This window comes from Prionailurus viverrinus, chromosome X (assembly GCF_022837055.1).
Source record: "Prionailurus viverrinus isolate Anna chromosome X, UM_Priviv_1.0, whole genome shotgun sequence".
NCBI classification, from domain to species: Eukaryota; Metazoa; Chordata; class Mammalia; order Carnivora; family Felidae; genus Prionailurus; species Prionailurus viverrinus.
Genome location: NC_062579.1, coordinates 94524493 through 94543011, shown reverse-complemented (window position 1 = coordinate 94543011; position 18519 = coordinate 94524493). Strand labels below are relative to the sequence as shown.

At 38.9% G+C, this 18519-nt stretch overlaps 1 protein-coding gene across 9 annotated transcripts in view; it reads left to right on the top strand.

Annotated features, from left to right (window-relative positions):
* The first annotated feature begins 2012 nt into the window (after positions 1-2012).
* The window catches only part of THOC2 (THO complex subunit 2), a 111751-nt gene continuing 95244 nt past the window's right edge, over positions 2013-18519 (top strand). For all 9 annotated transcript variants that reach the window (XR_007148835.1, XR_007148836.1, XR_007148837.1 and 6 more), the window contains exons 1-2: positions 2013-2110; positions 17270-17328. Coding sequence is in view for 6 of the 9 variants with exons in the window: in XM_047843135.1 (XP_047699091.1) it covers positions 2040-2110; positions 17270-17328 (130 nt within the window). In the remaining 3 variants the exon portion in view is untranslated. The remainder of the gene's footprint in view (positions 2111-17269; positions 17329-18519) is intronic.

The following is an 18519-nucleotide window of genomic DNA, read 5'->3' as shown; positions in this document are numbered from 1 at the left end:
CTGACATCTAGCGGGTCGAGGCCGGGGAGGATGTTGCTAAATAATCTACAATGCACAGGGTCCTCCCTGTCCTCTGCAAAGAGTTACCTGGACTCACATGTGGATAGTGCCCACTGCTATAGATTATAGAGTGAAGTATACATAAGCAGCAGGATAGTGTGCCTTGTATCACCGAAGCCATCCTGTAATAATGATTTTACATTTTTTTAAGGGAGGATGACGGTACAACAAAGATTCACTATGCCTTTCTGTGCACTTTAAAAATATTCCATAATAATGAAAAATGAAAAGATCAACGGGCACTCATATCTCTGAACCTCCTTGAAAGGGCAAAGGGTTTTTGTGAACAGATGTCCTTGAAACAGAACGGTGTATATTTTCTAATGAGTGGCTTTAGGATTTCGAAATCAGACAGGACATTAGGAGACTAGATATAGCTGATGAAAAACAATCATGAACAACGTAGTATTTTCCCAGAACTTCTGAATACAGCCTATCCCCTGAACAGCCTTTCAACACAAATAAACATGGTCTATTTGGCGAAACTTGCCAAATTTAGAAGATACTAGTTTAAAGTTCGTACCTTAATATATGTGTGGTAGGATTTCTTCCTTTGGTTGTCTATATTTTCTAAAATTTCTGCCAAACACGTATCATTACAACCTTTTTATTTTGAAAAGTTGCACAAATGGAACAATCCCTGCCTGTCCTTCACACAGACTCCTAAAATGTTAACATTTTACATTTGCTTAATCATCCTACAGTTTTCTTCTGAAACATCTTAGCGTAAGTTGCAAGGTAATGCCCCATTATCTCTAAATACTCCACGGAGTATTTTCTTAAACAAGGACTTCCACGTTAACCGTAGTACAAGTATTAAAATCATGCAATTTACATTGATATAATATTATTACTTAGTCTATAGATATTCAAATTTTGTCAATTGTCCCAATAATGCCCTTTTTAGCAAAACAAAAATGTTCTTTTTCTGGCTGGGGATCAGTTGTCCTGTCTGTTGTTTCTATTAATCCGGAGGAGTTTCTCAGTATGTCTCTTTGTCTTTAGTGACTTTGACGATTTTGAAGAGTGCAAGCAAGCCAGTGATTTTGTAGACTGTCCCTCAAGATGGGTTTGTTTGATGCTCCCTCATGACTAAATTCAGGGTATGCGAATTTTGGCGTGATGAACGCTACAAAATTGGTTAGTGTTTTTCTTAGCAGCTTATCAGGAGGCACATGATGCCCATTTCTGGGCGTGCTGATTTTCGTCATAGTTAGGACGGAGTCCGCCATGTTTTCCCACAGTAAAGTTTTTATTTCGCCTTTGAAACAGTATTTAGTCGGGAGATACTTTTGAGACGGTGTAATGTAAACAAGTTGTTTCTTATGGTACTTGCGCCCCCTAGTCTTGTGTACGGTTAGAGTGACAGAAGCCGATTACAGAGGGTGTCAGCAAGGGTTTCCAAGGGTCAATTTCTCTCTTCCGCGCTAGCTTGTCTTCCTTGTATTAGCATAATGCCTAGCACATAGTAAATGGCTGCTTCTTCTCTGATTAATTTCTTTTTTCTCAGCAGTTGGTAGGGTGTATTGTAGCTGATCTGCTTATGCTCGTCTTTCCCACAGACTGTGAGCTCGCTGAGGGTAGGCACAGTGGTTTATTGCTTCTCTACCCCCAGTGCCTAGCACATATTAGGTGCTTGAAAAATACATGCTTGAATTAGTGGCCTGGAGTAGGTATCACGGAAGAAGAGAAGCTGAGTCGGCCCGAGGATGGCACTTTTTCCTGTTCTAAAGGGATGCCAGGGCAACAGGGCAAGGGTTGTAGGGGGCGCGGTCGGCGTAGTCACTCTGCAAAGGGACCCACAGGTCTCAGCCACCCGGTTGGAGGCAGGGCCTCGGATTTCCGCGGGTGGGGAGGAAAGTGGGGCGGGAAATCGAAAACCGAACTCGCAGCTCCCGGCATTCCCCGTGGGCGGTGCTCCCCTTTGACCCCTCGCTCGCGTGCTACACATCCGGGCCTCTGCTACTAGTGAGGGGAAGATGGCGGCCGCAACTGTGGTGGTTCCCGTAGAGTGGATAAAGAACTGGGAGAAATCAGGGAGAGGCGAATTGTGAGTGTCCGGGCTGGAGGCGGGCGCACGGCCGGGCCGGGCCCGGGCGTCAGTCGTGCTCTCCCAAGTGGGGAGAGGTTGGGGGGGGAAGATGTGCCCCCTCCCCCATCCGGGCGGCGGGTGTGGAGGGTTGGCTAGGAGTTTCGAACTCGGGGAGGAGAGGTGCTGGTCACCGCCGCCGACCTCCTACCTTCCCTGGCCTCCCCGAAATCCCCGTTGCCCGCTGTAGTCTGTCCTCCTTTAGTCTCTTACCAGAACTCCCGTTTCGCCCCTGCGGGTCCCCGCGCTCCAGCTCCGTCTCTTTTTGTCCCCCTCTTCGCTTGAGCTCACTTGGCTCCTTTCTTTTTTACGGGGCCGCGCCGGGGGGGTTCGGACTTTTTGTCTCTCTGTCCCATTTCTTCACTCTGCACCCGTTCGACTCCGCAGTTTGGAGCCCGGCGCCTCCTCTGCCCGAAGTCCGAGGAGGGCGAACCGTCCCGACTCCTTCCCCTCCTCTCCGCCCGCCGCCGCGATGCCCGGGGCGTCGCGAAGAGCCCCGCTTGGCACCTCTCGTCCTCCTGGGGAGCGGTCTTTCGGATCGTCCCGGCCTCGCGCGGCGCGGCTGGCCGTGGGAGAAGTGTAGCTGGGATTACCGCTTTCCCCGAAGACCTACCGGCATTTCTTTGCTCCGTCTTTTCACTTTAGAGCTATTTCGGGTCTGATTCAACTTTCGTCATTAAATGTTTCCTAAGCCCCATTTTGTCCTGGGACTGCAACTAATTTTGGCAACTCTCCAAGGTTCTCGAGTACCTGGAATAACGCGTTTCCTTTAAGTCATAAAACTTGTTTTTTTTTTTTCCCCCCGGTAATACAGAAAACAGTAATTTGCCATACCCGCGGTTTCCTCGCCCAAAATTTCAGTTTGCGCTCTCTCGGAAAAAAAAAAAAAAAAAAAAAAGAAATCGTTTAAGCAGCAAAATAAACCCCAGATTCAAAAACAAGTAACTTATTTCTAATTTTTTTCTCTGAATCGCGTTATTAGCTAAAGCTTAACATTGTATGAGATTAACTCTCTTTGGCCATTTTTGCGGTCTTCCCCTCCCTCCCCCCCCGTTAGTTAGTTTACGGTTGCTCGTGTTGCTCGTGCATAAGATAACGAATCTTTGGAACTTCGTTACTTCGAACGAAATCGGGGAACGCGTTCCCCGATCTTGAGCGTGTAATATTGCCAGCCTGTATGGCCTCCCCACCTCACCCCCCGCTCCGCGCGCACTCGCAGTGCTTTATGAAGTCTTAGCAGTGTGAGCTCTAGAATTGTATTTCCTGGGTAAGCGGCGGTCTTAGCCACTTAACTAGCTGAGTGACCTTGGGTAAGTTCCTTAACCACTTTGACCGTTTCCCCTTGAGTAAATTGGGATTAATAAGTACTCTACTCAAAGGATTGTTGTGAAGACTAAATAATGCCTCTAAAGCACTTGGCTTATAGTAAGTGCTCAAGTGATAGCTATTAAAAGTAATATTATTCCAATCTTTAGATATTTAAACTTCTCTGGACAGCTCTTGCTCTTAAAGTCTGTACCACTCAGGTTAGCAGTTAATTGGTCTTTGACTTTCTCCTGTGTACTCTTGTACTCTAACGAATTGAGAGACCCTTGAAGAGGGAACTATGTTTCATATTTATTTTGGTTCAACCCTCCCGCGCCAGCCCCCGCCCCGTGCCCGCCTCCCTACCCCTCTCCCCCTCTCCCCCTCACCTTCCTGGCGTTTGCTTAGAGTGCTTATTGGTTTATAAAGTGAAAAGTCTATTTGATAAACATTCATTTGTAACTGTTAGGAACATGTTCCAGATTCTTGTACATGCTGTTTAACAAATAGCTATTAAGTCCCTTGTGTGTAGGGAAGGCAGGATGGGAATTTACCTAACCAAACCATTATTTTCATCTGTATTAGATTAGGATAATCTCCCCAAACTGATAAATCAGTTCACTATTTTGTTTAGTTATTTAGGGTCTGTCATCTTTATAGATTGCTCAGCTTCCTCCTTCCAGCTGTTTTTGACAGTTTTATTTCACCTTAGAATGAGTGGTATTAGGGATAGAAGGTGAAATTCTGCTTGGCTTCTTACTGGCAGTGGTTGGAGAAAAACAATGATGTAGGAGATTGAAATACCTTGTCAAAATGACATTTTGTTTTCACTTTATGTATATTTGCATGATCCATGCTCCCTGTATTGTTCCTGAAGAGCTTTTTCAAAACTGTTGTTAGGGCTTATTTGTATGTAGTTATTCCGTGCTTTGAGGAGTGTAGTTTGAAGTATAGTAAATTCAAATCAGTATAGTCAGTTTTATAATTGTATTCTGTTATATGAAGAGTGTAAAGTTGTTAGTTGTGTGGCAAAATGAAATATTTTAAGTAGGCAAATACATCACCATCCAGTACTTGGGCTTCATTTATCTGACCTCTTTCCCTTCTTTGAAAACTTTGTTGTGTACAGTCTGACTTTGGAGTGTTTGTACCTAGCATTTTCATCTTATTAGAATGAATGGTGTTGTAAATATATTACCCCAAATCCTTTCCTTTGTCTGAAAACAGAGCCTCTTAAATATAAACCAGCAACTGGTACTGTTAAAAATGAAGGTAGTGGGGGCGCCTGGGTGGCGCAGTCGGTTAAGCGTCCGACTTCAGCCAGGTCACGATCTCGCGGTCCGTGAGTTCGAGCCCCGCGTCGGGCTCTGGGCTGATGGCTCAGAGCCTGGAGCCTGTTTCTGAGTCTGTGTCTCCCTCGCTCTCTGCCCCTCCCCCGTTCATGCTCTGTCTCTCTCTGTCCCAAAAATAAATAAATGTTGAAAAAAAAAATTTAAAAAAAAAAAAAAAAATGAAGGTAGTGTGCCAACAAATTATTAGTGAATCCTTTTAGAGATTTGGCTTTTAGAATATGGCCAATATTTAAGATAATGTCTTGGGTGGGTTTTTAGTTTTTTTATGAGGCAAATTAGCAGATGAGCTTTAACTTGACTGAAAACTACCTTTTTAAGAAAAATGCATGGTGTATTTCATGAGGTGGTTCATTTCTTGTCTCTCACTTCCTACCAGTGTATTTTGGGAGTTGTAGTCAACTTCAGGAACATAGTGCTAAAGCAATACATGAGAGTATGGGGCATTTAGTAACTTGCAGAGAGGGCAGTTTCTTAATTGTGCCTCATGGAAAGCAACTGTATTAAGATGGAGAGTGTTGGCTTTGAAGAATAAGCTTTGTTAGGTAATCATGGGAAAGAAAAACTATTTTGCTTGTCTGAATGGTCCATCACACACCTAGCTAACCTATTGTTTCGAGAGATACTGATGTTTTTGATGATAAATTATAGAACTCTTAGGACTACCAAAACATAATTGTTGTCTTTCTTAGTAACACTTAGAGCTATTCTTACAAGTTTCACATCTAAATGTAAACTTTCGAATTCTGCCACACGTGAAAGATACACATTTAATCACTTTAATTTTGAAATTAGTTTCTTGACAACTTTATGTTAGCATAGGACTTGCGTGATTATGCTAACAAACTGGGATGTACTGGTAGATCCAGTGGTGAATTCTGGTTTTAGTAGAAATCATTAACACAGTGAACTCAGCATTCTTTTGTGTCACAAGCAACCTTACTGGAGGATTTATGTTCCAGGGTCTTAATCTGAAGATGTTAGCCTTATGTCCATACTTGGTCTAGTTTAGAAATATTTTTATTTGTTGAATATTATCTGTTTGTTTGAAGATCTTCATTTTTCTTTTTAAAAATTTATATATTAGAATTTTTGTTAGACATTACCTTATTAATCATTGGTAATTATAATAAACTTTTAAAATTTAATTGCCAGGTGTTGTGATTGCCATTCTTATTCTTCTGCTACTAAATGATTTTATACCTTCCAGAACTTCTCTGAGTGCATGTGGATGTTCATTAAATGTCTGACCTGAATTTTTTGGAGGGGTGTGTGTGTGTGTGGGGGGGCGGTTATGGCAAATAATCATTCTAAGAGATTTGTCTTGGTGGTTGGGTCTTTTTTTTTTCTTCAAAAGATGCTCTAAATTCAGCTGAAGTTTTATCTGAAACCCTTTCTTCGTATTTTAGTTTTCATTGTCGTTTATTTTCTCATTTTGATCTGTATTCACAAGTTAAGAATAAGTCTTGGTCCATTTTCCTGGTAAGAGAAATGCATTTTTCAAAAAAATGTTGTAGCAAACATCAGGAGATTTTTCTAGGCTATTGCTTTCTTTGTTAGAAAAATTATTCTCCAGCGCTTAAATATTAAGGTAGAGAGAGTGCTATTTAATGTACTTGTGTGCAGGAACCTTTGTTCTTTTTTAAGCATTTCCTGTTCCCTTTCCTCCTCATAAGTGAATATTTTCATTTTCATAAATGCATGATTCAAGATAAAACTGCATGCCCAGTATTCATTTTTGTGGGTTGTATTTCTATTCTGGTAATGGTAGTAGAGGTAGTACTTTGCTTCACCAAATTGAGCCTTTTTTGTTGTTTTGCTTTTAAGAATTAATTGAAGCACAGATCAACATCAGTGTGAAGCCACCTTTGAGATGTTGACCATAACATCTCAAGTAGCTCAGGCTTGTGCTCTTTCCTTTTTTATTGAAAAGCAGGATCAAGTGAGGTGGAAAGCTAAATACTCAAGTATTCACAAAATACTTGAGTCCTTGGAAGAACCTAAGACATTCAGTTTAAGTTTCTTTGACAGAAAGTAGATTCTGTCTTTGTTCTCAAGGACCTGAGACAGCATCTCCACAATAGTACCAAGTTGTTTTAAAAGTGGAAAAACTGGTGAACTCAAGTATTTGGAGGTTTTTAGGGAAATCAAATAATCATTTGGACTGAGGAAGAATATTTGATTATTATTTTTTTTTTAATGTTTATTTTTGAGAGAGACAGTGTGAGTGGGGGAGGGGCAGAGAGAGAGAGAGAGCAACAGACAGACAGCCAGACAGCATCTGAAGCAGGCTCCAGGCTCTGAAATGTCAGCACAGAGCCTGATGCGGGTAGGGCTCGAACCCAGGAACCATCAGGTCATGACCTGAGCCGAAATTGGATGTTTAACCGGCTGAGCCACCCAGGGGTCCCTAATATTTGATTATTTTTAAAGCCACATTAGAGGCACCTGGGTGGCTCAGTTGGCTACGTGTCTGGCTTCAGCTCAGGTCACGATCTCATGGTTGGTGGGTTTGAGTCCCACGTCAGGATCTGTGCTGACAGCTCAGAGCCTGGAGCCTCCTTCAGATTCTGTGTCTCCTTTCTCTTTGCCCCTTCTCACTTTGCACTCTGTCTCTCTCAAAAATAAATATTAAAAAAAATGCACATTAGGTGGGTAACTATTAGAGGTAGTTTTGTTTTTTTCTCCTTTTACAATTTAGGGAGTTCTCCCCTTACAATTTATAATATAAAAACTGATTAACAGGTGCGGTAAGACATGCAGCATTTAGAAACAGAATTGTGTCTTTCAGGATATGTACTTGATGATCTTCTATTCGTGAATTACTTAGGGAGAAGAATATGGACAAATCTTCTGATTGGGGGAACATTCTTAGCAACTGGTTTAGTTTCCTCCTACAACTAAGGAAGAACTGTTTTATACTAGGGAAATAAAAGTATCTTATGCAAATGAATTGCCTTACCCTAGTAAACCATTAGTGATTCCTTACACAATTTGGGTAAATCTTTGAGATGCCAGTTAATACTTCACGATGAGATTGTCACCTGAATCCTAATGAATATGTGGCCTTGTGACTGGCAAGATGGAATTATATTTCAATTACGGTATTTCTTAAAATTGTCTAACATTGGCTGTACCATTGGATTAAGTGGGATGAAGTGGGAACACTGACATTCCCCCCTTCCCACTGGAAGGATTATTGTGAAAGATATATGCATTAAGCTTAGTAAAACAAATGGAAAATGAAGCTACTGAAAATGTGAATAAGCAAATACATTCACCATAAGAAGGAATATTTGGGGGCGCCTGGGTGACTCAGTCGGTTAAGCATCCAACTTCGGCTCAGGTTATGATCTCAGGGCTCATGAGTTGGAGTCTGCATTGGGCTCTGTGCCAACATCTCAGAGCCTGGACCCTGCTTCAGATTCTGGGTCACCCTCTCTGTCTCTCTGCCCCTCCCCTGCTCATGCTCTGTCTCTCTCAAATATGATAAACATTAAAAAAATTAAGAAAAAAGGAATATTTGACCTTGCTTTTTAGTAGCCTGGGTACAAAGGGAAAGATGAGTTACTTGATTCCATTACATTCTTCTGTCAAAAGCCAGTTTCCTACTACTACTTTCTAAAGGGAATTGAACCTTTGGGGACAGTTAGAATCACAAGGAACTGTTTTAATACTTTATAGCAAATATTGAAGTGATCTGGTTTTTTTTACATGTTTATTTTGAGAGAGAGAGAGAGAGAGATGGGGAGAGAGAGGAAGAGAGGGAGGGGCAGAGAGAGAGAAGAGAGGGAGAGAGAATCCCAAGCAGGCTCTACACTGTTAGCACAGAGCCTGACACAGCTCAATGCAGGGCTTGATCTCATGCGCTGGGGAATGGTGACCTGAACCAAAATCAAGAGTTGAACATGCAACCGACTGAGCCACCCAGCTGCCCCAGTATTGAAGCGATCTTGATACACTTTCTTATATATTTATTCTTAACATAAAAGCTACATGGTAGACATTTTTAGGTTACATTTCTCATGCTTGTCTGAAGCAGATATTTCTGTGTTGCGTATTGGAAGGAAGATTGATTTTGCTTTATATTTCAGATAAGCTTGTGGTAGGTTTAACATTTTGAGAAATTAAAAGCTTAACCACTGTTCTCAACACATTGGAAGGCCTGTTTAGTTTTCCAGGGAAGTAGTTGAAAGTACTTGCGGTAAAACTTAAATTAGTTTATTTTACCATTTATAATGTGCTCTCTGCAAATTTTTCTTTGTTTTCATTTTTTTAAAATAGGAGTTGGTTAAAAACTAATAACTAAATGAGATTTTCAAACTATGCAGATTTCATCTCATAATTATCCTCCATTGGCAAGGCCTTTTTATTCTTTGATTTTGAAGATGGTTTTGTGACCTACAACTGAATTGTTGTTAGGAAAAGTTTATTGACTTTAAACTACTTTACTCTGCTCATCATGATGATGGAGTATTGAAATAATAAAAAGACACAGAATGGTGAGCTGCACCAGCATAGATAATCTGCAAAGTAGATGATCACCCACTCTGTGGGTGATTGTGATGTGACATATTTCACTTTAGGTGTGATATAGAGGCATATTTTCTAAGTCTTAAAAATTATTTGTTTTATTGATTATGGCAAAAGTATTGCTGGACCTAAAAGTAAAAAACATGTGCATTCATGGGTTTTCTTTTTTGTTAGAGCCTTGTGCAACTTGTAGCAAGATTTCTTTTTCTAAATTGTGCAATTAAAAAAATATTGAAAAGTGCATAAAACTTAAATGTAGAGCTTAAAGAATCAGTGTAAGATGCACACCCATGTAACTCTCACCTAGGTCAAGACAACATAACTGCCCTTCCAGATTGCACACTTTTTACCTTTCCATGGTAACCATTTTCCTGACATTTATGATTTTCTCTTCCTTGTCTTTAGTTTTTTTTTTTTTAATGTTTGTTTATTTTTGAGAGAGAGAGAGAGAGTACAAGTGGGAGAGGGTCAGGGAGAGAGGGAGACACAGAATTCGAAGCAGGCTCCAGGCTCTTGAGTTGTCAGCACAGAATGTGAGACTTGAACTCCTGAACCACGAGATCTTGACCTGAGCCAAAGTCGGACGCTTAACTGACTGAGCCACCCAGGCGCCCCTTATTTACAGTTTTACTACCCAGTGAGCTTAAGTTTGTTCTTGAAAAATTTTTAAAGTTTATTAAGTTTTGAAAGAGAGAGTGAGAGAGAGCGCGCACACAGTCAGGGGAGGGGCAGAGAGGAGAGACACAATCCCAAGCAGGCTCCACACACGCCATCAGCACAGAGCCCAGTGCAGGGCTGGAACTCATGAACTGTGAGATCATGACCTGAGGTGAGATCAAGAGTTGGTGAGATCAAGAATGGCAACTGAGCCATTCAGGTGCCCCTGTGCCTTGAATTACTTATAAATGGAATCATAGAGGGTGTGTTTTCTTGTATCTGGCTGCTTTTGCTCAACCTTATGCCTTTAGTATGCATTCATGTTTTTGTATTTGTTATTCTTTGATTTTCATAGTTACAAGATTGCATAACTCTACCACAGTTTCTCTTGTGCACTGATAAACAGTTTTGCTGTTTTGAATTTTCAGCTATTACCAACAGTGCCAATGGAAACATTGTTATATAGGTATCTTGGTGTACACAAGCATGTATTTTTGTGGGATGTATACTGAAGTGTAGAATCACTGGGTTCTAGATTGTGACAAACTGCAGCTCTGCTATAAACTGTGAATCTGTTTCAAAATATACTCCCAACAGCAGGTGTATGAGAGTTCACATTGTTTCACATCCTGGCTAACGTTTAATATTGTCAGACTTAAAATTTTTTGTCAATATGATATGTATGTGTATGTAGTTTATTGGTGCTTGTATTTTCATGGGCATCTTTTTATATATTATTGGCCATTTGGATTTTTGATTTCTTGTGAAAGGCCTCTCTATATTCCGCCCCCCCCCCCCATTTTTCTATTGGGTTGTTTGCATTTCTTTCATTGATTTGTAAGAGTTTATATAGTATGTATTTGTGCCCTTTGTGGGTTATACTGTATGTGTGGCAGATATCTTTTGTTACTCTGGCTTGTATTTCCATTCTTAGAATGGTACTTTTTGATGAACAGAAGTTACTCATTTTAATGTCAAATTTATTGATCATTTGCTTTATGATTAAGTAGTTTTTTGTGTTTAAGCACTCTTTCCTCATTCCAAGGCAAATGAACTTATCGTATGATTTTCTGGAAACCTACTATTTTGCTTTTCATTTTTAAAAGTTTTTTATTTAGTTTTGAGAGAGAGAGCAGGGGAGGGGAAGAGAGAGAGGGAGACACAGAATCTAAAGCAGGCTCCAAGCTTTGAGCTGTCACAGCCTGACGAGGGGCTTGAACCCAAGAACTGTGAGATCATAACCTGAGCTGAAGTCAGATGCTTCACTGACTGAGCCACCCAGGTGCCCCTTTTGCTTTTCATTTTTAAGCCTTACCTAACTGGAGTTGATTTTTATGTGTGCTGTAAAGTAAGGTTTGCATTATATTGTTGTGGATGATATGTATGAAGAAAATCCAGCCTCACACAGATAAGTAGTTGGCAGAAGGAGGAGAATTTTAATAGTCTTTTCAGGTAATTGTAAATATTCTTCTTTGATATCATGTCAAAATTTGTCAAGTGGTAGTTTCTTTTTTAAAAAAATTTTTTTTTCAACGTTTATTTATTTTTGGGACAGAGAGAGACAGAGCATGAACGGGGGAGGGGCAGAGAGAGAGGGAGACACAGAATCAGAAACAGGCTCCAGGCTCCGAGCCATCAGCCCAGAGCCTGACGCGGGGCTCGAACTCACGGACCGCGAGATCGTGACCTGGCTGAAGTCGGACGCTTAACCGACTGCGCCACCCAGGCGCCCCACAAGTGGTAGTTTCTTAATGATTTGTTGTAATGCCAAATCCAAAACTGCATCAGTGAACTTTTTGTACTTTGTTAAATTAAAGTGCATTTGTCTCTCTTTTACTTGGAATCTTTTACCCATGCATTATTTTGCAACATCATGCATTGATCAATTGGAAAATACCGGTTCACTGAATGATGCAGCTCTTCCAAATACTAACACAATACATTGTATTAAATAAGAAAACATGTTCTTTAGTATCATCACTGAAATAATCAGGAAAGATTTATGAATTGGGAACTAGTCAAGTCTGTGGTGGCAGCTCTAAGTTTTCAGAATTCAAATTTTTATTTGAAACCTTACATTTTATCATTGGCAACAACAAATTCTCTCAGTTGTTTTCCTTGAAGTGACTGGCTCAGTTGGTTTATTTTTGAGAAAATGCCTGCCAAAGACCCAAGTCTGAATAACCATGGTTTGAGTTGTTCTTTCAAGTAAAGATGGCGTTCTATGAGAAATCAGCTCACAATTTAAATAATTGCTTAAGTGATTTTCCTGGAGGCAACCGTAGTATTTTGGTGTGTGTCAGAAATGCTCTGTGTGTACTTTCCATTTTTCACATAGAATATTAAAATACATGTTCTTAAAAAAAGACTTGCTCTTAGGCTCAGGATTTCATTAATATGTTTTACTGCTTCATCAAGCACATTTTTTTATTGTAGATAAAAACACATAACAAGAATAGCCTTAACACGTTTTTAAGTAACAGTACCGTATTGTTAAGGATAAGCACAATGTTGTACAACATATCTCTGGATCTTTTTCGTCTTGTGTAACTGAAGTTTTATACCCATTGAATAGCAACTCCCCATTTGTCTTTCCCTGTAGTCCCTGGCAAACACTGAAATTATATTTTTTGCTTCTGTGAGTTTGATTCCCTTAGATACATGTCATATAAGTGGAATTGTGCAATATTTATGCTTCTGTGACTGACTTATTTCACTTTGCATACTGCCCTCAAGGCTCATGTATGTTGCAATATATGACAGGAATTCCTTCTTACAGCTGAATAATATTTATTTGTATGTATATGCCACATTTTCTTTATATGTTCATCTGTTGATGTACATGTAGGTTATTTCTACTTTTTGGCTATTGTGAATAATGCTGCAGTGAACATGGGAGTGCAATACCTCTTTTTTTATTTTTTTTTTTATTTTTTTTTTTAAGTAGGCTCCACGCTCAACTTGGGGCTTGAACTCAGGACTCTAAGATCAAGAGTTGCACACTCTACCCCATGAGCCAGCCAGGTGCCCCTCAGAAATACCTTTTTGAAATCCTGATTTCAGTTCTTGTGAATAAATACCCAGAAGTGGGATGGCTGGATTATAATTCTATTTTTAATTTTTTGAGGAACTTCCATATTATTTCTCATAGTGGCTGTACCATTTTACATTCCCAGCAACAATGCACAAGGGTTCTAGTTTTTCTACATCCTCCCTAATACTTATTTTATTTTTTACATTTATTTATTTTTGAGAAACAGTGAGACAAAGCGTGAGCGGGAGAGGGGCAGAGAGAGAAGGAGACACAGAATCCGAAGCAGGCTCCAGGCTCTGAGCAAGCGGTCAGCACGGAGCCTGATGTGGGTCTCGAACCCGTGAACTGTGAGATCATGACCTGAGCCGAAGTCGGACGCTCAACCTACTGAACCACCCAGGCACCTTATGTTTTATTATTTTTAAGAATTAATTTTTTTGCAGCAATTTTAGATTTACAGAAAAAATGAGAGGAAGGTACAGAAATTTCGCATTTACCCCTTGTCCCCACGTGCATAGCTATCTGCCTTATTTTCAACATTCTCCACCGGAGTGGTACCTTTGTTACAATTGATGCATCTATATCAACACATCACAATCACCCAAAGTTCATAGTTTACCTTTGGCTTCACTCTTGGTGTTGTACATTGTAAGGGTTTGTATAAATGTATAATGACATGTGTCCTCCATTAGGGTATCAGGGTATTTCTACTTTCCTAAATATCCTTTGTGTCTGCCTGTTCATCTCTGGCTGTCTGCAACCCCTGGCAGCCACTCATCTTTTTGTTTGGTTCTTTTTAAATATTTTGTATCCTTTTGTTGAAGATCTCATTTTATTCATGCATCATTTTCCTGAACTCATTGAGCATCTTTATGATAGTTATTTTAAATTCTTCATCAGGTAACTCATACACCTCTAATTCTTCAGGGTCAGTTTTTGGAGACTTGTTCCTTTTATTGGGCCATTTTCCCTGTTTCTTTACATCCTTTTAGTTTTGTGCTTGTATGACTGTATTTGAAAAAACACTCTTTTCTTCCAGTGTTTATGGATTGGCATAGTACAGGGAAAGGCCTTAACCAATCATCCTGGCTATTGGATCATCTGGGGGCTTCTCAAACCTTCTCTGTGGATATGTCTTTTGGACTTATGTGTATAGATTCCATATTAAAGGTATTTTCCAGTTTTTTCCAGAAGCTTGTACTCATTTGCTTGGACTCCTTTGGTGTCCATCTGTTGTCCTGTGCAGTGGCAGCATACCATCCAGCTCTTTTTTGTTTTTAGTGGCCCCCCAGGCGGCTAGAGTATGTTGGGTACTGTCAGTGCCCTAGGTCAGGCTAAACAGAAGTCCTTCAGGCAGTCCACCCAAAAGCTGGAACGTTGGGCACATGCTCCAGTCTTCTCTTTGTCCCCTGAGGGAGAGGTTGCTGAGCTGTTTTGGTTTCTGTTTGCTGTACTGTGGATTCTCTGGATCTGCAGCTCACCACCCAGCTGTTTTTTGTTGTCAGCAGGTCTCGGGCACCTAGAGTACGCCAGGTCCTTCTGTGCTTCTGGTGTTACGGAAAGAAACTAGTCTCTCTGGCAGCAGCCCCCACCCCAAGTCAGAATGTTAGATGTAAAGTCCAGTCTTCTCTTTCCCTCCCCAGGGAGAATTCGGGAGCTGGGAGTTTTTTTTTCCAGTTGTGTGGTGCTGTGCCAGGAGGAGGGACAATGGTGAAAGGGTGACATGAATTTTATTGCTGGCTTTGATGCAGTTGTTTTAGTGCTCACCTGGAGCCTCTTAAGTGGTTTCTGAATTTCTCATAAAGGGACTTGGCATGTATATTGTTGTTGAGTTGGTGTTTCTATAATTTTTATCCTCTCTGGGAGGAAGGAAGGCCTGGGGCTTCCTGTTCTGCCATCTTGCTGATGCCACTCCAATTAAGTACCTTTTTAAGTGAAATGAAACCAGCTCTTGTTTTGTGAATGGTCATGAAAAATAAAATGAAACAGTTTAGTGACATCTTACATGGGACTGGCTTTATGCTTTCCTTTGATCTCTTGATCACGAAGAATCAGTGAGGCAATTTGATGCAAGTGCCTTTGATACGTGCTAAGGTGCCAGCAGTCTTTCCTTCCTTTTATTTTGAACCGTTAGTGCAAATGTTAATACCGCAAAGAGGGGAAATGATGTCTTAGTATTATTATGAATATGGTTTTGACCTTGCAGAACTCTAGTAAGTGTCTTGGGGATTAGGGATTCGTGAACCACACTGTGAGAGCTGCTGTGTTACCAAATTATAACTGTTCCCTTCTATCCCTATTTTTGAATCTTTTTAAAAAACTAGTGTGGGGCACCTGGGTGGCTCTGTTGTTTTATTGTCCGATTCTTGATTTCAGCTCAGGTTGTGATCTCACCATTTGTGGGATTAAGCCCTGTGTCGTCAGGCTCCTCCTTGTTCACAACTTGGAGCCTGCTTGGGATTCTCTCTCTCTCCCCTCTCTTTCTCCCCCCCCCCCCCCCCGCCATGAATAAATACAGTTTAAAAAAACCTAGTGAATGAATGTTGAATTTTGCCAAGTGTCTTTTATGCATCTGTTAACTCATGATTTTTAAAAGTCAGTTTGATGTGGTGAATTAATTTGAACCAACTTTGTGCATTTGGGATAAACTCACATTACTTTTGAGGGATTTCAATATTATTTTTCCATTTACCTAGATATTTAATACTGCACATGTTTAAATATCACAGGACCCTATTATTAACTATCAGTTAATATTCATTTAGAATTACCCATGTACCTGCCACTTTTTCCTCATTTCTTGTTGTAACTCTAAAGTTCTCTCTAATAATTTTATCCTGCCTAAGAAATGTCCTTAAGTATTTATTTTAGTGTGTGAACTCAGTTATTGTTTGTCTGAACTTCAGTCATTATTTTGTCTTTTCTTGGAACTATGTTTTTTGAGTATAGAATTTTTAGGTGGGCAGGTACTTTGTTTCAGCACTTTGGATGTATCTTTCCACGCTCTCGTTGAGAAGTCCTGAAGATAGTACCACCCCCCCCCCCCCCCCAGTTCTTAAATGATTTTGTCTTTGATTTTCTCTAGCTTTACTATGGTATGCCCAGTTGTGGATTTCACTTAGGTTCTAGAAAACTGAATTCTTGGCTATTATTTCTTCAAATACTGCTTTTGCCCTTGTTCTCTCTTTCTGGAATTCCAATTAAGCTTATCCCTTTTCACTGTATTCTATGTATCTATCCTTCTTTGCAACATTTAAATGAATCTAATGAACAGGTTTTTAAAATACAAGTATTTTTTCAATTTTCAGGTTTTTTTGTTTTTAAACTTTATTATTGGAAACAACAAATCTCAAACAGATGAGAAAGTAGAATACCAATGAAATCATCAATCAGATTCAGTAGTTCTCAACTGCTGGCTGGTCTTGTTTCATCTAAAACCCCACCTGTTTTCCCATTCTACTGAAGTAAATACCGTTACATCTGTGAATATTTCAGCATTATCTTTTAAAGATAACTTTTTATAGAATTTATAAGATCTTTATAAAATATTCCAATTGACTCAGAAATGTTAATTTAAAAAAATACTTGTTTGAGATAGGGTCCAAACATTGTGATTGATACATCTCTTAAGCCTTTTTTTTTACCTTGAGGATTCCCTAGCATCTTTAATTTTTCCTTGCAGTGTATTTATTGAAGGGACTGGGGCATTGTCTGTAGAGTTTTCCACAGTCTGAATTTAGGTTCATGGCTTTTTTTTTTTTTTTTTTTAAAGACAACTTCATAGGTGGCTTGGTGTATTCTTTCAAAATCAGGATCAGGATACACATAATGTTTGATTGTCTCTTGTGATGTAAACAGTTCTTGATAGATGCTGACTTAGATCCTTCAATTTATTAGGAATCTTAAAATGGTTATGTTCTTCTGTCATTCCTTCTTTATTAGCTGAAATACTTCAGTACAGAGATATTTCTTATCAACTACAGGTTCATATGTGAAAAACAGAGTAAGTGCTTGATTTTTATTCTTTTATTTACCACTTTTCAAAAATAATGAATTGATTCACTAGCATCCTCCAGTTCTGACCAATTAGGGTTTTTAGGTTTGTTTTATTCTCATTATAAACTAATGGATCTAAACATATCTTATACGTTTCCAAATATTTTTAGTTGATATAATATACTCTATAAGGATCATCTATATTAGGATTGGAAATTAATACATATTATTTCTGTTTTATTCTAGTTTGCATTTATGCCGGATCCTCAGTGAAAATAAAAGCCATGATAGTTCAACTTACAGAGGTAAGACTTTTAAAAGTATCATAGCTATTATTTTTGGTCTGGTCAACATTAATAGATGTCCTGTTTTCTGTTAAATTGTTATGAATTAAAAACAAAAGGTTTGAGATATAGTTCATATTATATAAAACTTTTATGTGAATATATTACAGTTAGGATTAAAACTATAGTTATGGTAAGACTATATATCTCTGTATGGATGTTATTTGATCTGCATAATCGTCATATGTTGGCTTTTATAATTGCGACATGATTAGCTAAATATCAGCAGTTGGTAGCTGTATTAAAAATTACAGAGGCTAGTTATCAGTCATAAACAGAAGAGAAAAGCTAGCCTGGAAAAACTATTCTGATCTTGTTTGCACTAGGAAATTTCCAGAAACTGAGGTTGTGTTTTTACTAAAGCTGGTTATGTTTAGGTGGTATCTAGGGATCTTATTAAAGACAGTTGTCATGGAAAACATTAAAAGCAAAGGAGTTGTTTACTGCATATCACAAGTATGATTTATTAAGTAAAATTAAACAGGATGTAAATTTTAAAGGATTTTACAATTTATTTTAACATTTATTAATTTAAAATCAGGCATTAGATTTAGAAAAGGAGAGGCAAAAACAAAAGCAGTTATGTCTAGTAAGTTTAAAGCATTTTCATATGTAGCTTTCACTGAGGGTAGAACCTGTAACATTTTTTCAATCTGGAAAAAATAATTTATAACCAATAATTTATTTTAAGTAAAGAATGAATAAAATTAATTACAGTTATATAAATTATGTCTGTGAAAAGACAAAAGCCATGTTTATAGATTTATTTTTGTTTTATCAAAAATTAAATATTATCTTAATATGAGAGTGTATATTTTTTAAAGAATGCTTGTATTTTGCTAGTGGAAAGCATTTTTTTAAACAAATGAATTAGCCATTGCTTTTCCTGTCATTTGGGTAAGACCTATTTTAACACTTAACATTCCTAGCCCACATCCCCACTTATTTTCCAATTTATCCTGCTTATAAAGTTGCATGATCATTTATAAAGATTTCTGAGGTTGCTATAATGCCTTTTCTTTTGAACAAATTAGTTGACTGCCAGAAATGTAAGAAAGTAAAAAAAAAAAAAAATTCCTTTCTAAAAGCACTTGGGTACTTAACTTTTTTTCTTCCTTATGTTTTTTTTAGGTTTGTTTATTTATTTTGAGA